The sequence below is a fragment of the Rhineura floridana genome, chromosome 8 (genome assembly GCF_030035675.1).
Source record: "Rhineura floridana isolate rRhiFlo1 chromosome 8, rRhiFlo1.hap2, whole genome shotgun sequence".
Taxonomy (NCBI): Eukaryota; Metazoa; Chordata; class Lepidosauria; order Squamata; family Rhineuridae; genus Rhineura; species Rhineura floridana.
The window spans coordinates 79,877,047-79,899,576 of NC_084487.1; the positions used below are offsets into that span (position 1 = coordinate 79,877,047).

The 22,530-nt window shown below is 40.4% G+C and overlaps 1 protein-coding gene across 7 annotated transcripts in view; it reads left to right on the plus strand.

Moving 5' to 3' along the window:
• Positions 1–15,690, plus strand: part of AMIGO2 (adhesion molecule with Ig like domain 2) — a 33,548-nt gene extending 17,858 nt beyond the window's left edge. For 6 of the 7 annotated variants that reach the window (XM_061637829.1, XM_061637830.1, XM_061637828.1 and 3 more), the window contains one exon: positions 12,660–15,690. In XM_061637829.1, coding sequence (XP_061493813.1) covers positions 12,730–14,292 — 1,563 coding nt within the window. In that variant the 5' untranslated portion in view covers positions 12,660–12,729 and the 3' untranslated portion in view covers positions 14,293–15,690. Of the gene's footprint in view, positions 1–1,497; positions 1,698–12,659 lie in introns of all 7 variants that reach the window. The other variant, XM_061637831.1, reaches the window with a different exon arrangement.
• The last annotated feature ends 6,840 nt before the right edge of the window (positions 15,691–22,530 follow it).

Consider the following 22,530-nt stretch of genomic DNA (forward strand, 5'->3'; position numbering starts at 1 on the left):
CACTCATAGTCATTTCATCAGTAAAACGCATCTGATATAGTTTTCGCGCTAAACACAGCCGGCTTCCTGCGGTTTGCTGCACATGAGCGGCTCTTAGCTTTTCCCACATTTGATGAGATGTCGGCTCATTACTCACTAGCAACAATTGTGTATCAGACAGCCCCAGAGTAATAAATGCCTTCGCTTTCTCATCTTTCTTCGTCCACGCTGCTGATGGAGCGGCCGGAGGGGGATTTTCCACCACGTCAAATAAATCCTCTTTGACCAGAACTGCTTTCATTCTCCATTTCCAACTGGAGTAATTAACCACATTCAATCTCTCCATTGGCATCCCGGATGACAGGTTTATAGCCATGTTGTCCACTCTTTACTTGCCTCTTTCTTGCTGCTTCTTTCCTCTGCAACCACGGATCCAAACAGCACCAGAACCTCTTACTTTGGACCATAAGCTGGGCCCATAACCCCTGTTGGCGCGTGTGCGTCGGTACGGTCCAGAGAAGCAACTCTGGAGCTGTGCAGAACCAGAAATAATCCAGGCCAGGCAAAGTTCTTTGTAAGAGTCTTTTACTGACAATAAGTTTCAAACACAGTCCTCTCTCCATACGACTTTTCCCCCACACTAGAGCTTCTGCGAGAGCTGCTCTTATCAGAGCAGTTGCCCTTGCCAACCACCTGCTGGCCTTGACAACTCTGGCACTCTCCCTTGCTCTTGTTAACCCATTTACTGCAGGTTTCCTTCTCCTCTGACAAACCTCTGTCTGTGAGTCACATAGATAGCACTACTGGCCAACAGAACATGACCCTGAACTTTCATAAATGTAATATGTTGACAACTACAAAGAAATCAAAGAAGTTATAAGTGGTTGTTTCTAATGCAAAAGTAATGTGTGAATTAATTTAGGTCATATCCACACCATACACTTAAAGCACATGGCTTTGTCAAAAGAATCTTGGGAAATGTAGTTTACCCCTCACAGAGCTAAAACTCCTAGCACCCTTAATAAAGTACAGTTCCCAGGATTCATTGGACAAAGCCATGTACTTTAAATGCATAGTGTGGATATAATCTCAGATTTTTGTTGCAGTTTTTCCTAGGGCCACAGTCAGGTAGAAAAGAATAAAAAAGCAGTAACCAGGACAATGAAAACAAAGTAACTTAATTCTAGGTAATGGAGTTCCTCCTGCCATAGATCATGCATATCCAAAGATTTTTAGCTTGAACTGGAATATCAATTGTTCCTTCTCTATTTTATTGTTACTCTTTATCCAGAGATATATGCATTGGTGATTTGTTGTGTCTTGGAACCATCAGTGGAGGTAGTTCTCAAAATTTGACCCATTTTGTGTTTGGTTAACATTAAAGTCATCCCTTAGCACTACTGCCTGTTTTCAGAGGGTGTTTAGGCTTGTTAGTATGGCTTTCTTCATATATACAACTTCAAGGAAATCCCCATAATCTTGATCCCTCTCTCTTTTCTTTTTTTATATCCACCATAGATCTAAATGAGTGTGAATTGCAGGCCTTGTTCATTGGCATTTTCTTAAGCAGTGCCAAAAATTGCATTTGAATTACCTGGACACCAAGTGGAAAAGCCATATTTATCAATATTTACATTTCCTCATCATTACTATCATTTATTTGTCTGCCACGTTTCCATAGTAAACGCATGCTCAAGGCAGTTTACAACATCAAAAAGGTACGTAATTCACTGTTACAGGACATAAAATTTAAGTAGTCCTATAGATAATAAACTAATGAAAACATCTTAAATAAATGAATATACAGTAAAATTAAACAAATCTATTGATAACTCATAATGAAGTCTAAGAATAAAAATACAAGAGCATAATCCAGATTAACAGAAAAAATAATGCATCTCCAAAACTAAACCTTGACCCCAGCAACAACCCTTAAACAATACCCCACCTGCTGGTCTCTAGACATCCTGACATATGCAATGTCCAGGATTCCCTGGGAAGAGGGATTTATTGTTAAACTACTCTGTGAGGGGAATAGGGTTCTCCTAACAACTCTCAGCACCCTTAAACTACAGTTCCCAGGGTTCTTCGGGGGAAGCCATGACTGTTTGAAGTGGAATAATAGTGATTTAAATGTATGGTAAGGATCTGGCCCTAATATTGCAAGGTGGAATGTTGTTGATCAGACTTCCAGTCACTCCATTCTCTCCCCCCCTTCTGATATTTTTAAAATATATGATTTTCCTCCTCCAGTTAGTCAGAATTTCGTTAACTATTGAGCACACTAAATCCTCACTGGATTTTTTGGAGGGTCCCCCCTCTAGATTTTTTTTTGTATTTCTGCCAAATGTGGGGTCATCCCCCCAACGCTATTGATCTCGCTCTCTTTTCATGTGCAGTAGGGCCCCACGCATACAGACCCCTGCTGTAAAGCGAAAACCGCTGTAAAGCGGAACCCATTGAATAGAATGGCGCACTATGCCCGAAAACCGCCGTAAAAGCGGAACAAGTGCCGTATGAGTGGGGCTTTAGTCTAATTGCGTCTAATTGAGACCGCTGTATTAGTGAAAGCGCTGTAAAGTGGGGCCCTACTGTATGTTGGGCAATTTGTCAGCCACATATGAAATGGCACTCACCATCTGAACATCAGAAATAGAGAATTATTTATATCCTACTTTTCAAGTATATAAAGTGGCTTACAAATAAAAACAGAAATACATAAGTGGTTGTTAGCAGTGTAGACCAAAGCTTGTGAAGCACTAACTACAATATTCAATAGTGATTTGTATTTTGTGTTTTTTTAATTGCTATGTTTCAAATTGTTTTAATTTTATAGTTAAACTATTTATATACTTTTAACTGTATTTGTTTTAATTTTTGTAAGCTGCTTTGAGTCCCAGTTCTGGGAAAAAGGCGGGATATAAATGAATAATAATAAATAATAAAAAATATTCAAGCCAGTGAAGGTATGCAGAGTTGGCTTTTGTGCTTTTAATATGGAAGATCTTGTGTTAGAAATATCACCTGGCTTTTCTTCATGAGTGACACTAAGAATGGTGCTTGAAATTCTGCTTTATATGCTGAATTTTAAAAACACATAATTGATCAGTATTTACATTTGATTTTATAGTCTCTACCACTTTCTGATTCATGTTAACATTCAGTGGCGGCATTTTTATTTTTACAGGTTGTAGGCAATATATGAGAAAAAACTCGTTATTAGAAATCTTATTGGGTGCTGTTGGGCTTGATTGTTGCCTCTTGGCTGAACCTATATTTCAGTGTTAATGTGACAATAAAATTAGACTGGAGATATATTGCCATCCTGAAACAATCTGATGGGGCATTAAAGTCATTTCTGAATAAGTACTCAGTATAATCTCGGTGCATTGCAGATCTGTTTTTCAGAAGTGGAAAGTATTAGCTCCTTGGTTTGAAATTTAGAGTCACATTATTGCTGAGTATGTAAAATAGCAACCTAAAAGGCCACAAAGCCACATTGTCCCCATTGGCCTACAGTTCACAGTTACTGGCAGTGTAGTTTTGAGAAGAGTTTTAAGCATCAGAACACTGGAGGCTGATCCATTAGGACAAGTGAGGCACTGCCCCAGCAAGCCCAATTTAACCTCAGCCAGCCTGCACCTGTGTGCCTCCTTACAACCAGTCTAGGTGGTGGCACTACCTGCCAGCCTTATTTACTTACTAATTTATTTAATTTATATCCCATCCTTGCTCCCAGAAGAAGCCCAGGGCGGCAAACAAAAACACTAAAAACAGTTTAAAATACCTTTTTTTAACAAAGATTTTAAAACAAAACATCCTTTAAAACAAATTAAAACAAAACATCTTAAAAACATATTTTAAAAAAACAACTTTAAAAACATCTTAAAAAGCAGTTCCAACACAGACACAGACTGGGATAAGGTATCCACTTAAAAAGCTTGCTGAAAGAGGAAGATCGTCAGTAGGCACCAAAAAGATAACAGAGATGGTGCCTGTCTAATATTTAAGGGGAAGGAATTCCAAGGTGTTAGTCGCTAGTGGTCCACTTCCTATGTTGTGTGGAACAGCCTTCCTGATAATTGATCACTGCGCTCTGCAGATCCATCTTGAGTATATAAGGAGTAAGATGAACTTTCAAGTATCCTAGTCCCAAGCTGTATAGGGCTTTGTACACCAAAACCTGAACTTTGAACTTGGCCTGGTAGCTAATGGGCAGCCAGCACAATTCTTTCAGCAGCAGGGTAACATGTTGGTTACACTCTGCCCCAGTGAGCAGTGGTGCCACTGCATTTGCACCAGTTGCAGCTTCTGGACCAACCTCAAGGGCAGTTCTACATAGAGCTCATTACAGTAATCCAGCCTGGAGGTTACTAGTACATGGACAACAGTGGTTGGGCTATCCTGATTCAGAAATGGCTGCAGCTGTCTTACCAGCCAAAATAAAAGGCACTCCTAGCCACTGAGGTCCCCTGGGCCTCTAGCAACCAAGATGGATCCAGAAGCACCCCCAGACTATGGACCTGCAGTTTCAGGAGTACGATCCCGTCTGTAGCAGGCAATTCACCTATTATCCGAACTCAGGAACTACTAACCCACAGCGCTTCTGTCTTGCCAGGTTTCAGACTCAGCTGTCTCCTCCTTAGTCTCAGTGTTGCCATTGTAAAATGCAGCAGGGAGGAGGATAGGGACAAAATCACAGTTTGTTGGCTCTGCCTTTCATTGGCTGTAGCTCTGCCAGATGTTTGCTTTGGCTCCACCTACCACTGAGCTCCTTGGGTTCTGCCTTACCAATCCCAGTGAGCATCAGCCTCCACTAGATCAGACATTTTAAAGTTCCAAGGCAGTGACCCTCCCAAAGTTGACCAGAGTCTTTTCAAAAGTAAACAAATCTGCATGTACATAAGCATGAAATGTAGCACTGATGGGACATATTGTCTTTTGGTACATGGCCCTAGATACTGGACAGAAGGGTTGTTAAGGAGTGAACATTTATGTCGAAATACGACCTCATCTCTGATGGGAATAGGAGCATTTGCAAGATTAGTTTTCCCTGCCATTTCCTCATTATACCCTTTCCCACAAATACACCATCAGTTTTTCCTCCAGCTGCATTAGAACATCAGAGGAAATCTGGACGGGGGATATTTAGCCGCTGCAAGGGATTCAGTCTGTAGTGTGGGCGACATAATTCCTTGGAACTGTGGCCTAAAGAGAAATCCAGCAAGCAAGCAGCATGCAAAGCCTCTCAGCCTGGCTTGGATTCTTCTATTATCCTACAAGATCAGGGCAGCAAATGGGCTGCTTGGCTGGGTGAATCACACTGGAAGCCTGAGAGCACATCACAACTTATGGGACTTTTTGATTTGCAGCCCTGGGTGATTTGCCACATGGATCAGTAGAAAACATACCCAATATGTTCAGGTTGTAGATCTTGCTGCTAAAAAGATAGCCTATGTCCTCCACACAGTTAAATGGTGAGCAGGGCGAGTCTTGTCCTTGCCTTCATCTTGGCTGCTGTTTTTCTGTTTTGGTTTGAATATTGTGCCATAATGTTTGTTAGCATGTCTTAGCATTATGCACATCTGTACAGTATTGCTAGGCAATGTAATGGCTTGTGTTGGCTGTCTACCACCACTTTGTTCAGTGTACTCAAAATTGGAAGAGAGCTGGTGTAGGTGTAAGGAGAAAAAAGGACCAGCAAATCATTGGGGAATTTTGATATGACCTACAGGGTGCCTGTTAAACACTAAAAAATGCTGATTTTTTGCATAGCAAACTAGCAAACCTAATCCAGTAACAAGTGGTACAAAAAATGTACTGTCAGTTATGGCATGTTTCTTATTGCACCCCGTACCATATATGTTGGTAATCAGTTTGTACCAATGAGTGATCCAGGCGGTGGTGGTGATGATGATGATGAATTGATAGTCTGTCGTTCCTCCCAAAGGAGGTTATTAGGGTATGGTTAACCTAACTATCCAACTAAAAACTTTCATCCTTAGAGTGATGCAGAAATTGTTGTCTAGGAAATTTTCTATCTTAGTTTTTGCCAGAAGCATAGTAACAGTTCAAAGTTAGCCTGTCGCACTGAATTCTCCCAGACTGGTTCATAATCAGAACACCCAGAAAGCTCCATTTGTACCAAAATGCTCAGCTCCAAGAGCTTGGTGCCCCCTGAACTGCATAAACTGGAGGAAAAAACTAAGGTGGACTACATTCTCTATAGCTGCCCAATTTCCCTGCTTTTTAAAGGTTTGGTAGAAATATCTGTTGCTTATAGGTATGTTCTTAAACTGCAAGGTTTTTTTGCCTATTAGTGAATTCACACCTACATTGTGGGGAAGAGGAACACATACACACACAAAACTTCCTAATTATAGTGCAAACTAAAACCCAAAGATTATTTTACTTGTATTTAACTTTACTAGAACTCTCAATCCAAATATTCTCTAGGTTTTACAACACTTACAGAAGGTAATTAAAAAAACAACAGGATCTGTTGTATTGGGCTTTCATCTCTCTCTCTTTGTCTATTTCAATAATCCTTCCATGACATTGTTTGATGGGAAGTGTATAATTATTGCTTTTATTATTATGACTATTTTTGAAAATGTTGTTTGGTTGTAACACCTACAGTATTTATCTGAAAAGAACTGCTTGTAAAAGATGGCTTTGTATCCTCATCATTATTAAATATCTGGAAAAACTCCTGATACATGTCTGAATCATCTAGGCCCCCCCAACAAAGCATTGAAAACAAGTCATAATATTCCTGATTCTTTTACAGTGCAACTCAAAAAAATTGCTTTTGATCAAGAGATAATTCTAGCAAAAGATTTCCATGTTTTCCATGAGTCATAAATAAAATAGCAAACATTTGGTTTTTTCCCTCCTTTTTTGTATTAGGATATGAAGAAATGGCTCCTATTTTAGACTAAAAACAAAATTTCTTTATTACCTATATAGATAATTCAAAGCAGATGGAAAATATAACCATATGATGTCAATACTTAATTATTCTCATTTGAAGATGATTTAAAAAGGGAAATACAGAATCTTTGGGCTTTGGACAAAATGCAGAAATGTAAGACTGACATTTTGATCCTTTCTGAAAATATTTAAGGCTCTCTTGAATTTGAACATTTTAGTTAGAAGTGCATCTCTGATTTATTTTAGTCACAATTATTTCAGGCTGCATGATGCCTAGAGTGCAAGTGGCAAAAGACATGCTGTGGGAGTGATCGGGCATGAGTAAAACATCATAACCGTGCCTTCTGTGTGGCTATGAGGGCGGTGAAGAAGTCCACTTCTTTGCCAGCATGGCATGCTCAAGTAGCCATCCAGTAGAACTTTTCTGTATTGTCAGAAGCCTGTTGACATCAGCTCCAGGAAATTGAGATTTAGACCCTTCAGAAGCCTTCTGTGAATTGTTTGCAAGGCACTTGGAGGGTAAAGCTGCTTGCCTCCATAGCTATCTTGATGCCCCATCCACATCTACTGTAGGCCCCAGTGAGGTGTCCATTGCAACGTCTACTGCAACTTCTTGGGATTGGTTTCAGTTGATGCAGCCTGATGACATGGACAAGGTGCTTGCGACGATGCGGCCAGCAACATGTCCTCTTGACCCTTGCCTTTCTTGGCTTATTACAACTTGCTGAGGGGGGGTTGACCAAGTGGATCCAGGGTGTGGTCAATGCGTCATTACAGGAGGGAGTGGTTCCAGCTGCCCTGAAAGAGGCGATGATCCTGTAAAAGCACACCCTGGACCCATTGGTTTGTGACAACTACTGACCAGTTGCAAATACCTCCTTTTCAGGGAAGGTGATTTAGAGAGTTGTGGTGCAGCAACTGCAAGTACTCTTGGATGAAACAGATTATCTTGACCCATTCCAATCTAGGTTCAGGCCTGGTTATGGGAATGAATCAGCCTTAGTTGCCCTTATAGATGACCTTTATTGGGAGAAGGAAGGGGGAGTGCAACCCTGTTATTCTTACTTGATTTCTCTGCGGGTTTTGATACCATTAACCATGGTATCCTTCTGGACCGACTTGGTGAGATGGGCATCAGTGGCACTGTTTTACAGTGGTTCTGATACTGCTTCCAGGGTTGTTTTCGGAGAATAGCACTGGGCAATTGTCTTTTGGCCCCCTGGCAGTTGTGCTGTGGGATGCTGCAGGGTATCATCTTGTCCTCCATGCTGTGTAACATCTATATGAAACCTTTGGGAGCAGTCATCAGGAGATTTGGAGTGAGATGTGAGCAGTACGCTGATGATACCCAGCTCTATTTCTCTGTAACATCTAAATTGGGAGAGGCCATGCAAGCCCTGGACCAGTGCCTGGACTCAGTGTTGGGCTGGATGAGGGCCAGTAAACTGTGTATGGATCCTAGCAAGATGGAGGTGCTGTGGGTTGGTGGTTTCTGAGTTTGGATAATTGGTCAGTTGCCTGCTTTGGATTGGGTTGTACTTTCTCTGAAAGAGCAGGTCCATAGTCTGGGGGTGCTCTTGGATTCATCTTTGTCACTTGAGACCTGGGTGATCTCAGTGGCTAGGAGTGCCTTTTACTAGCTTTGGCTGGTAAGACAGCTGTGGCTGTTTCTGGAGTGGAACAGCTTGACCACTGTTGTCCATGCACTGGTAACCTCCAGGTTGGATTTCTGTAAAACGCTCTATGTGAGGCTACCCTTGAGGTTGGTCTGGAAGCTGCAGCTGGTGCAAAATGTAGCAGTACAACTGCTCCCTGGGGCAGGGTATCGGCAACATTTCACCCCACTGCTGAAAGAATTGCACTGGCTGCCTATTAGCTACCAGGCTAAGTTCAAGGTTCTGCTTTTGGTGTACAAAGCCCTTTACAGCTCAGGACCAGGATACCTGAAAGATTGTCTTACCCCTTATATACCCAGTCGATCACTATGCTCTGCTGGTGAGGGCCACCTGCAGATATCATCTTATCAGGAGGTCCTTTCTGCACAACATAGGAAGCAGACCTTTAGTGTAGTGACACCTAACCTTTGGAATTCCCTTCCCCTTAAATATTAGATAGGCGCCATGTCTGTTATCTTTTCAGCACCTACTGAAGAACTTCCTCTTTCAACAAGCCTTTTAAGCAGAGACCTTATCCCAGTCTGCATCTGTGTTGGAATTGCTTTTTAGGATGTTTTTAAAAAGATGTTATTAAGGCTGTTTTGTTGTAATATATTTTTCAAGTCTGTTTTTATGATGATTTAGAGTGTCTTCAGTGCTTTTGTTTGCCGCCCTGGGCTCCTACTGGGAGGAAGGGCGGGATATAAATAAATTCATTCATTCATTCATTCATTTATTCTGGAGTAACAATTCACAAGAACACTAATATCTCAATATTTGCTGCTTCTTGTTTCAAGGTTTTTAACATTAAAAGAAGCATTTGTCATTTGAACAAAGATGATTAAAATGAAGGGGGAAATTACGTTTTATATATAAATGTAGCATTTTGTGAGGGGCTGAGAGGAAGCCAGGCAATCTACAAACAGAAAAGTTTTCAAACCAGAACTTCAGCTGCTGGCATTATTTATACTTGGCTTTGCTGAATTTGGTATTGTTTTTTCATAACCTTTTTTCCCAGGATCAAAGATCATATACCTCTGAAATCCAGTCGCTGGGGAACAATAGTGTGAGAAGACTATTGCAGACATGTTCTACTTATGGGCTTCCCAGAGGCATCTGGTTGGCCACAGTGGGAAACAAGATGCTAGACTAGACCTTTGGCCTTATGGACATTCTTATTTAATCTGCTGTTGGGTTCTGAGGATATCTTGGGAATCTACTGTCTTTGGGACATACTAGACAGACCTGACGTGGTATTAATTGTGTGATTGCAATGAATGGGCCCATTTTTTGTAATGAAAATAGAGGAAGCCTAAACAATCTTCGGTCCATGGTAGGTGGGAGAGAAACTTAATATGCACCATTACTAGTAAATAGCAAGCACTGTGAGAGTGTAGTCTGACACCTAGAGAATTGGAATTGAATCTGAGAGACCTGGAGTCAAGCCTCCCATCAGGCAAATTGCAATTTCTTGCCACGGTTTGTACATCACCAACAACAGTGGGCATCCCCCCCCCAATCCCCTCACATTTTCATAAATCAGGTCTCCATGCTCACCTACAGTTGCAGAGAGACTTCACTTATATAACTTCCTTTTTTGTTAAAGTAGGGAGAAATTGTGTGAGCAGGGACCTCTCCATGACATCAAACATTGGTGTGGAGGTCCTGGTGAACACATTCTTGGCAGTGCATATGGGGGAGATGGAGCAGCCAGCCATTTTATCAAGTGAGGACCACTACTGGTAATGGATAAATGAGAGCTCAGTTTCCCACCTGTAATATGGGAATAATAGTGGCCCATGTCACAGGATTAATTTTGAGGGTACATCTATGGGAATTAAAAAGCAGCTAGTAATAAATTGGTTTACCAGACTTTGACAACTTGCACAAGATGAAAAATTAACTCAAGAGCAAAAAAAAAGCTTGGTGGGAGACATCATCCAATAAATTTACTCCAATATTGTGATAGCTGGCTATCAAACTCTAATCTGACAAACTCCATAAAGAGACACTCCAGTCTTGCATACGGGAAACAGGTTTTAATGAAAAGCTCAAAACATACATTTAAATAAGGAATGCTAGACAAAGCACTTGGCTGATTGAATACTTCTCACCTGTACTTAGCAAGCAATTCAAGTATCTTAAAAAGACATTATACCACAAATATGACATCCCTTTTTATGTTATGCTATCAAAGATGGGGAAGAAGTGAGACCATCCTCATCATTAACTTCCTTTTGGTGGGATGTGTATTCTGCTTTTTAATACTATTATTCTGCTTTCTGGTATTCTTTCTATTTTATATATAAAGCTTCTGTTGCTGAATGTACTCTTTTTATTTTATATAGAGTGACAAGTTTACTATACTTTATAGTTTTACTTGTTTGTTATATTTACTAGAAATCTCAATAAAACACTATTCACAAAAAGCAGCTAGTAGATTAAATACACAAGATAGATGATAAATAATAATAGCACTTGAGTGTCAGGTCTCAAAGCTGCCTAAACAGATGCTAGAAATGTTATGGATAATTTAGACTCTAAGGATTAGGTGCCCAACACAAATGGATATGTGAGATTAGGCATCCAAAGTAAGTTTGTTATATAAAGAAATGTTCTCTGTAGAATGTAGATGGCCTGGTTCACTATCTTCACAAGGTGCAATGACAGTGTTACCTAATCGGGAGGTGTCTTTTGCTCATGATATAAGTTGCTAGGCAATGAGGAAAATTGAACCAGCTTATTCTGTGTTTGTGCTACATAATAATATGGCATTTAGCAGTGCAGGCATATTTAATAGGGACCCCACCTAAAGACACCTAAACACACACATTTTTTTCTTATTCTATCAACTCACATTTCTGGTATCTTTTGAAATGAAGCTATCTTGTCAAGGTAATCTAGAATGTTGGTCCTTCACCCTCACCCCCCAATAACCCTTATACCATCAAACCCAGAGGACTGCCTGTGATGTTCAGTTTTCCTATATGTGATAGTAAAAGAATATAAAACGCCCAGAAAATGGTAGAAAAAAGTCTATCAAGAATGTGGAAACCAGTTGCACCATATGAAAGATAGGGGAGGGCAGCAGAATGGTACCACCATGAAGTGGGCTTTACAAAACTACAGGATTGTACAAACTCACTTGCCTGGAGTAGGCATCAGTAAAGTTCCAGCACTGGATCTTCCTGGGGTCTGGCATTGCACCAGCATTTGATCCAGGCAACCCAAACAGACACACCTGTCCTGCGGAGGGCATTCCATAAAGGCGGTACCACCACTGGAAAGGGCCTGTCATGGATCAGCACCAACCAGACAGCCCAGTAACAGCACCACTAACAATGCCTCACCTGCCAGTTGTAGGGAGACCAACTGAAATATGCCCACAAGTTACATCATTTGTAGGAGCACTAGCCTATGGATGTTTGGCATCTGATGATTCATGTGCAATAGAATGCACATTCATGTCCATTTTTGGCCATCTCCCATAAATAACATCAGAAGTCCGTACCTAATACTCCATGAAATGAGTTCGTATAAAGGAGTCTTATAAAAGAACATCGTGTCAAGCACTATGATGGTATACACTATTATTTATTTTTAAAGTATTTATTAAAGTAACCCGTTTTACTACTTTTCAATATGTGTTTTTGACCTGCCTTTTCACCAGAAGTTGGAAGAAAAACTGCATATCGACCCAGTCAGATGTTTTGCACTATAAGACACTGTGTATTCAGCTCCACATTTGAGAGAGGCCATATCGTTTGAGAGAGCAATACACAATGACAAAACCTGTAAGATTAGGACTTGTACAGAGATGGAAAATCTAACTCGAGAGTAATGCAAAATGGTAAATATCAAATTTAGAAATAATTGTGATTTATAAAAGCCAGCATCATAGACTAAAACTGCTATATAGTTCAGGGTGGCTGTGAGATAGCTAGTTCATGTAAGAAAACCATTGAAATTTTCTGCAGCTACACAGACACCTGTCACCCCCCCAACAACACAATAGTGCTTTCTGCTGACAACTATGCCACTGAAAGACACTGGGTTTGTAGATCTTAATACTCTTTATCTTTCTTTTAACAGTGATTGGCATAAAGTTAACTACATGTATAGAGTGTGGCAAGGAGCACTGGGAGACAGCTAAAACACAGTCATGTCTTCAGTTTGGCATACAGTTTCAGCACTTCATGTGACCTACAAGAAACTGATATGCCTCTTGGTCTTCACCATAAGCGTATGCCACAGTGCCTCTGGGATGTGTCCTACAGCTTGCATTTGTGCCAGTGACATTGTGAGTTGCACCAGCAAGAACCTCTCAAGGGTGCCATCAACACTGTTCAAGCACATTAAAAGACTGGATGTCAGTCACAACCGAATTGGGATTTTGGATCACGACTGGATGCCCATACTACTCGACAAGCTGAACACCCTCATCATCAGTCATAACAGTATCAGTAGCATTTCCACTGGCAGCTTTTCCGTGACTCCAAATGTCAAGTACCTAGACTTGTCGTCCAACAACTTAAGGTCACTGGGTAGTCCTGTCTTTCAGGAACTAAGAGTGTTGGAGGTTCTGTTGCTGTATAACAATCATATTGCACAGATTGATTCTGCTGCTTTTGGAGGAATATACAAATTGCAGAAGCTGTATTTGAGTTACAATTCTCTCTCCCACTTCCCAATTGCATTATACATTGGGAAACATAAACTCTCAGAACTTGTGCTGCTAGACATTTCTTACAATCAAATCCAGTCAATACCCATTAACTATATAAGCTTAGTGCCAGCCAGACATCTTAGTGGAATTTATCTTCATGGGAACCCATTTTACTGTGACTGTACTCTTTACTCCATGCTGAGCTTCTGGTATCTTAGACACTTCAGCTCAGTGGAGGATTTCAAGACTGAGTACACGTGTGTGTTGCAATCAAACACCAAAGGCTCTAATATGAATAAACTGCCTTTACTGCATGACAACTATTTGAATTGCTCAGAAAGCACCATTAATGGCTCCTTCCATGCATTTGGCTTTATTCACGAAGCCCAACTTGGAGAGAGGCTGATTGTACCTTGTGACACTAAAATCAGTGATGCAGGCACCCACTTTATTTGGATCAGCCCAGACAATCAGTTTCTGGAACCCGGCAAGACAACCAAACACTTCAGAGTGTTTCACAATGGGAGTCTGGAAATCGACGAGGCCCAGTATGAGGATGCTGGACTTTATTCCTGCATTGCAATAAACAGGAAAAGACTATTGAATGAAACTATAGAGGTGAGGATAAATGTAAGCAATTTCACAGTGGACAGGTCTCACTCGCCTCACGAAACGTTCAACACTGCTTTCACTACCCTTGCAGCTTGTGTCGCCAGTATTATCTTGGTGCTGCTTTACCTCTATCTGACACCATGCCCTTGTCGATGCAAGTCAAAGAGAAGGAAAAGGCAGCCGAGCCAAGGCAACACTCATGCCTCCATACTGACCTCCAATTCACCCCTTGAACTTCCAGCTGATGAGAAAAAAGCCAGCAGTGGCAAAAGGGTCGTGTTCCTTGAACCTGTGAAGGAGCCAAAGCCAGGACAGAATGGAAAAGTAAGGGTGTTTCCCAATGAGAACATCATTGCGGAAAGCATCTTAAAAACTCCCCGAACAAAATCAGACTCGGATTCCATGAACTCAGTGTTTTCGGACACTCCTTTCATGCCATCCTCTTAGTTTCCTGCCTGTGTTCGCATTGTATGGTTAACTCTTTCAACAGCTGCCCTGCCTTTAGCCAATCTTGAAAGAATGGAGAATCTTTTTCAAATAAAAGATGAGGAGGTGTAAGAGGTTCTCATTCTGATGGGTGATGGGCACAAGCCATCAGTCCCTAAACCTGGACCAATGCTGGGGAGGATCACTTTGCCAGATGGCTTTTGCAGCTCTCTGCTGTAAAAAGGTCATATTATGACATATGCCACTGCCATTTTAATTCCAGTGCTTAAAGACATTTGGGTATGGTCTGATAAGTGATGCTCCCATTCACATCAGTGGAGCTGACTTAGGCAAGCTTCCCATCATATAAGACCCTTGGCTGCTTACCTATATAGAATTGGGGTAATCGTAATTATCAGGGATGAGAATCATAACTAATATGTCTCTTAGAGCTTAGATTGATAGGGAAAGAGAGAAATTGCCATTTACAGAACTTCGGGTTTCTGCTTTGAGGCACTGAGCACATAAAAGAAACAAATGAAGTTATACAGACCAAAATATTCCAAAATGGGGTTTTGCATAAATTATGTCCTAATTTTTAGATTTGGTGTTTGATTATTTTTATATACTGGAGATTTAATAGCCAATAATAGTATGTATGCTTACCTGGTTTAAGAAAACTTTCGCTATATGTAAACTCTGACAGAAAATACTCACCCAAGTTATGATGTCTAAACCACTTAAGCCTCAAATGTTTTTATCCCAAAAGGCACAGCACTTTGATCCTATTAAGAAATCTGAGCTGAGGCAATGTTCAGCCAGTACAGTTTTCTCACCAGCACACAGTGATGGGAGAAGCTGCACCTTTGGCATGTCTGTCTTCACAGTTTTTAAAGGGACAAGAGCCATGTTGCTTCTGGAATGTGGCCACTTCAACCTACCTATTTATACTGAAACTTGTATAAGTGATTTGTGGCTTGAGTAGAGAATAAAAGAGGAAAGCAGAGGATGAGTTTTGTAAGTAAAGCAACCAGGGTTTGTGCAGTTAGATGTTTTGTATATGAGCTACTGCACTTTGAACACTTTTACTGACTTAATGAGAGCCATAATGGAAACTGTCGATCCCAAATTGAATACAGCAGGTGCAGCCAGGCCTTCTCATTATCAGCAATGAATTGGCTTGCGTGTCTGGACATTGCCTTCTACAGCCGACGGTGGAACCTGGTTACATGCAGTTTGCTGGATTGCAGCCTTATTTAGAAGATTCAGAATAATTCAGCAGGTTTTTCAAAATGTGTTTGATGTATCAATTTACAGGCATATAAATGATGATTTAATGAAAATTGTGTTTTGTGGTTTGATACAGAAAGTGTCAATTAAGTACTTAACAGGTATTTCCCAGTTGTTCAGTTTCAAAAATTGTCCGTTCCTATAAGAACTACTAGAATTTTGTGGGATTAGGACTTTATAGTGATTTGCATTTGCTTTAGTATGGTTTTTGTTATAAAACAAAGTACCAAAAATGCTGTGTTATTCCTACTAACAAAGTATCCCAGTATTATTAGCATTGTGTATACTATTCACACTCTCATCAAATAGATATACCTAGCTGCTATGGCACACAGAATAACTTGTTTAAACTAGACTTCAGAAACATCCTGTCACTGGAAACTGGGAGAAGCTGGACTTCATATTTTGTTGGCCAGTTGCAATCTTCTTATGAAGGTTTCTGTCAAATGTTAATTATGTTTGGTTCTCCATTGTGCCTGAAATGTCTTTTGGAAGACCCTTAGATCCGTTCTTTCCAATCCTCCCACACCGCTTCCACTTCTGAGCCAAGAAACAGCATTCTATCATGCCTCTAAGTTTTGTATGTGACAATGAAGGCTGTGGCTGACATAGTTTCACTAACCCTATGATGGCTGTGTGCCAAGTATGGGTCCGACATCCTGGATCATCTCTATGCCCTCAGCTATGCTGCACTCATTCGGTTTAAGCCTTGGAAACATTCATTTGCTGGTATTGCAATTCAGAAAATCTGCAGCATCCATTCTATTCACCAATAGCTTAGAATCTCGACACTGATTCTCTGTAGTCAATTTATACAAGTCCTCATTTCTTTGCTGCAGTTCTCTCCCTCTTGTAAATGAAGATGAGAGTGGTTTAGAAGGCTTACACTGATGAATGGGATTAAGGACTGCTTGTGCTATAGGGCATTTTATAAATCTACAGTAACTGCATATAATTCTAAACATCCCCTTTGCCCAACGTTCCTTCATCTAATTCTTGATTAAACAATAAAGTATCCTAAAATAATATTTTGACTCACTGAAGTCTCAGATTTGGTGAATAATAAATGGATTAAACTGAGGCCAAAGGAAACTGAAATAGGCCTTCAGTGATTAAAGGTTCTTGCATTGGCCTCATAGGGGATGCAGCTGGATGCAGTTCATTTGGCATAGAGAAGCGTTGGGCAGGGAAAGGCTTAAGCTTTGCACCACCCACCTGTTTCTTTGTTCAAAAATTGTCCCTTCCAGAAGCTGCATTTCTGCTGTAGAAGCATCCATCAAGCTTTCATTACTTGCTCTTTATTATTTATTTCTTTATTAGCTTTATCTCCTGCCCTTCCTCCCAGTAGGAGCCCATTGCTAGTCTTGCTCTAACTTGTGTGTATTCTTGATGCCAGGCTAGAGAATTGTGACCCTCCAGATGTTGTTGTGCTCCAGCTCCCATGAGCTCCAGCCAGCATGGCCACTGGTTAGGGATGATGGGAACTGTAGCCCAGCAACATCTAGAGGGCCACAGGCTCCCATCCTTGCTTGACTGTCTTAACAAGCCCCATGTCATTTTACACTTAGGTATATTATATATATATATTTCTGGCTGAAAATCAGATTATCCCAAAGGTTGGGTTTACATTTGCACTGTAAATACATTATTTTGCTCTCATTCCTCAAGTGCCCAACTCTTAGCTTACCATTTCAAATCAAAACAATTATTTAAATAGCAAAGTACAACCTGGTGTACCGGGTGTACATAGGAACATAGGAAGCTGCCTTATACTGAGCCAGACCAATGGCCCATCTAGCTGCGTATCATCTACCCTCTGACTTGCAGCAGCTCTCTGGGTTTCATTCCTTGTCCTAACTGGAGATGCCATGGATTATACCGGCAATTTTCAGCATGCAAAGCAGATGGTCTATCAATGAGCTGTGGCCTTTCCCCCAGAATTGGCTCACTTACTCTCCCATCGTCATTTCAGGAAAGGTGTGAAATGGTTGCCATCAAATTTGTTTGACAGAGTTTGGCTTCCTGATACTTTTTGATGGTCCATGGGCTCTGTTGTGTTAACTCCCTGAATCCTGTTCTGTATTCAGAATGTGAACTTGCTCATTATTTGACAACCCAGCCCTGTATCATAACCTGCCTATGGAATCATGGCCTAGTATATATGACAAGTGTATAGATACAGGCCTTTCCTGACCTTGTGCCCCCCTCCATGTTTGCAACTCCCATAATTCCTGAGCATGACTGTGTTGGCTGGGGCTGATTGGAGTTGTAGTCCAAAGCATCTGGAGGCCGCTAGACCAGCAAAGGCCAAAGATCTTCGTTTTGAGAATGAAAGTTGGGTGTTGAATTTCTAAGCATAAAAAATATGTTTAACTATAAGCACTATTCAACCTTCAATGTGAAAAGCTTTGTGTGTTTTACTTAACTCCCTTTGAGAATGTATTTACTTGTTTATTTGAAAAATTTGTATCCCACCTTGCCAAACCAATGGTAATTAAATGCAATAAAACACTAATTGAACAGATGAAAGAGAAAGAAGCAGCATCCAAAAATGCTAAAAGTAAATAAGGGAAAGTAAAGTCAGCAACTCCGTGAGGTCAAATGACTGCCAAAATAGAAAAGGTTGTTCTGCAACAGCAGCAGATCATCAAAGAAAGGGGCAAAGTGGGCTTTTCATGGCAGAGAGGATGTGGCCATGGGAAAGCCCCTCTCCTGTGTCCCAGCTCAGATCACAGAACCATATAATAGTAGAGTTGGAAGGGCCCATAAGGCCATCGCATCCAACCCCTGCTCCGTGCACAATGTTGGTGGGATGCAAAGAACAGCCTTCGTAGGGGATCTTCACTGATCAGCCTATCCAAATAGGAGGAAATGGTCTGTTAAGTTTCAATCAATCAAATTTTTATTACAGTCGAACAGACCATTGAATCATCAGATAAAAACAGATACTGTTAAGTTTAGGGAATGCTATTTTTATATCATCATCATCCTCTCTCTTAAGCAATTACCTCATTTTTTTAAAGTCTTCTTTATCCCCCAGTGTTCATGCTAAACAGTGTTGGTGAGAGAGGAGGGAATCTCAGCATCCAGCATTCCATACTAAACGTTTGACCAAGGCCCCATCTGCACTATACATTCAAAGCAGTGTTAGTCCACTTTAAATAGTCATAGCTTTCCCCATAGAATCATGGGTACTATGGTTTGTTAAGGGTGCCTAGAGTTGTTAGGAGACAGAGCTACAATTCTCAGACTGGTTTAACAATCAGTCCTTCTTTCCAGGAAACTCTGGAAAGCGCTGTGTGTGGGAAGGGCTACAATAAAGGCCAAACACTCCCTTCTATCATCTGCAGGTGATCAGCACTATCAGAACAGCCATTATGGATCATTTGCCAAATGGAGGAAAAGGGGTGAAGTAAAATTCTGCACAGACAGTAGTGGAACAGGTTGTGATTCTGTGGACTGGGGACTGGGGACTGGGGAGATAGAAGTTTATCACTTCCCTTAAAAAATACTTGTGAAATCTAATGTTTTAAGTATATGGCTGGCACAAAAAACGTGCCTTTGATATGGTGATAAAATGCGAGACCTATTTTTTTAAAAAAATATATATTCCTGTATTTAAATGTTGAACTGGGCTGACTGTTTTGTTGTGTCTGAACTGTGCAAGACATATTGTAATTGCTGAGAACTTTAACTGTCATGTTGTTGCAATGCATTCCTGAGGCAAATGAAACTATATTTCACATTTTGGCTACCGACTTGGCAGATCATCCCTTTTTCTAGTTTCCAAGGTATTTTTCCTAACCTGATAATCTTCCCTACCATCCTGCCCGAAGTCTCAGATCATCAGTTTGAGGCACTCCTCCTGTTCTGTCCTTGTTAGAAGTGAAGCAAGTAAAAATCAGCTAGAGTTTTTTTGTCTGTGGCACCCTTGATGGAAAGCCCTCCCCAGGTAGGCTCGTCTGGTGCCAACGTTGCTGTCTTTTTGGCACCAGGTGAAAGACTTTTTTAATTTTCCCAACCTTTTCAATTTAAACCATTTTAATATCATGCCAAACGCTTTGATTCATTCTGGGTTGCTGTTTTTGTTGTTTACCGTATTGTTTTATAGTTATTCAGTGCAATCCTATGCATGTTTACTCAGTAGCAAATCCCATTGTTTCCAGTGGAGCTTACTCCTGGGTAAATCTGTATAAGATTGCAGCCTTTGAAATTTTAATTTGTAAACCATCCTAGAACCAGTTTCAGTGAAGGATAGTATAAAAATATTTACTGGTTGTATTCAACTGAGTCCTACTCAGGGTAGACCCATTGAAATTAATGAATTATAGTTAGTCATTTCCATTGACTTCAATGAGGTCTACTCTGGGTTAGACTAGCGTTGAATACTACCCACTATAAATAACCAACTCGTGACATTTTGCATAGAGATGACAATCTTTTGACAGAAAAGCATCAAGGAAAATCTTCAAGCCAGCTCACTAATTGATGAAGAATTTTGCTACTGATCTTCAGAAGAGCATGCCCTAGCCTTTTAAGAAATTGTTGCTTAAGGAATTTAATTTTTGTTGGATAAAAAAAATTGCAGGATTTACTGCTGTGTGCCATCTGTGCATGGACAAATTGGACTGTACAAGGAGGAAATGAGTTATAGGAAAAAACATTTTGTGTTTCAAGTCATGGAATACTGGTGGTAATAGCAGCATTTGAGCTTTTAGCATTTGCTCTTTTCCTGGTATGATATTTTAGGTGGACAAGTCAGCACTTCATAGAGTTTAGGCACAATTGTACATATCCCATTAGAAGTCCAAATCATTTCAGTGTGGCCTGTGCATGATGAAATGATCCCATTGCTTTGAGCCACCAAACAAATATACAAAGTAGCAACTGGCTCTTGCTGTAGTCGAGCTAATCAGAAATGAATCTTAAAAATCAAAATGTTATGCTAAGCATGTAGTTCTGGTTCTCAAAATGTGGAAGATGAATTGTCACTTAAATAACATAACTATGTATATCGTAGAAGAGACTGATCCTCAAACCATAGTCAGACCTGTAGGAACAATTAAAGCTTTGGTGGGTCAGACAAATATGGATGTTCAATTTGTTTTTAACTTCTGACTTTTGACATTTTAATGTATATTTTAAAATTAATGTAAACTGCTTGAAGATTATTACAGTGAAGCGATATACAAATTCTCCAACCGTGTTGAACACAGGACTAATGGTGGAGCTGTTCTGGAAACACATGTTCTTTTTTCAAAATTTCAGAGAAATTTTGTTCCACCAGTTTGTCACAGAACCAAACTAATTTTTTTTTTTTAAGAATGAGGGGACTAAATGGCATTTGACTGATTGAATGTACATACAGCCCTTTTTAAAACAAAGCTGGAGAGCTCACCTAAAGCATACAAGATTGATCACACAATCAGTATTGATTAACTAGCAAGGACACTTGACAAATATATTGTGAAGGTGTGGAGAAACCACGCTCACCACAAGAGAGACTAAAAAAGCAAAACAAAAGACCCCATGGTGATTTCTATTTCAATGTATGCTTATGCACAGCCCATGTCAGCTTACTATTAAAAACCCAGTAATTAGTGCTGTAAGTACTCAATGTCACTATTACTTTTAGCTGTTGCTTTTAAGTGTATAGCTGCACAGGTATTGCCTAACAAAGTGGTAAGTTTGACATTTAGGGGGCCGGTAATACAACTTGTTCATGATATTTGATTAAGATAGCTCTGCAAATTAATGGTTTCAGCTGCCCATGCATTTTAAATTATATTTTAGTGGGAATTGTCTTACTCTGCTTTTTTCGTTTTATGTTTTCAGTCTGCCTCTCATCTTGTTCTTGGTTGTTTTGGATTATATTCAATTAAGGCATACCCAGAGAAGACCTATTGAAATAAATTGGCATACGTTAGCCAATGGATCAACTTAAGTTCATTTATGTCAGTGAGTCTATTCTAAGTACGACTGAATCAGATAAAATCCTATGTTTATTTGTTGTTTTATGTACAGCTGGTATAGCACGGTGGGAGAGCCTGGCTGGGAGTCCAGAGTCTCTGCGTTCAAATCCCCACTCGTGTCTCCTGGGTGTCAAGGGCCAGCTAAAGATCGCCCCACAGTGAGTGGCTCAGGGGTTATGTGCCCTGCCACCTGTGCAACCGTGGGCAAGCTGCATAGTCCCAAGGAGCCTAGTTGCCCCCCAGCTGGCAGTTGTGGACAAGGAAGGGGCTGGCTTGTGTAGCTGTGGCAAGCTGAGCAGGCCCTAGCTAGCTGAGGAGGACTAGCCTCAGAGGGAGGCAATGGTAAACCCCCTCTGAATACCTCTTACCATGAAAACCCTTCGGGATCGACTTGAAGGCAGTCCATTTCATTTTCATACTCGATTTCATTTATACAGTATGTGAATAGTTTTATTCATATTTTTGTATACCACCTTGGAGTCATTTAATGAAGTTTGATTAATAAAAGTTTTAAATAACTAAAATAAAATTGTAAAACTCCATTAACAGATAAATCCAGATTTTTCGTCTCTCAAATGTCAAGTGAATGAAACTTGTCCAGCGAAACAGCACATTTATGCAACTGATCCCTCCAGTGGTCTGTGCCATGTAGTAATCTAAGTTAGCAAAAAAGCAGTCTAAATAGCATCTACATTCCATCTCCATGATAATTGGTGATGGCATCTGAATTAATAGAGAGTATTTAGGCAATGCTGCCAATAAATTTCTCAGCGGATGCTGAAATCAGTTTGGCTTACATTCTTGGACTTTATAGATCTCCTGTAAAGTGTTGGCAAATCAGGGTTTTGCTCTTTGGTGTAATAACTAGCTGTATGTATTTTATTATATATCTGAAGCATCTATTTAACATACTGTCTGAAGACTTACAGGTTTCCATAGAATTTTGTCCTACTAATGCAAAATCATGACGTGTGATCTCAATGTTCTGCTGTTAAAT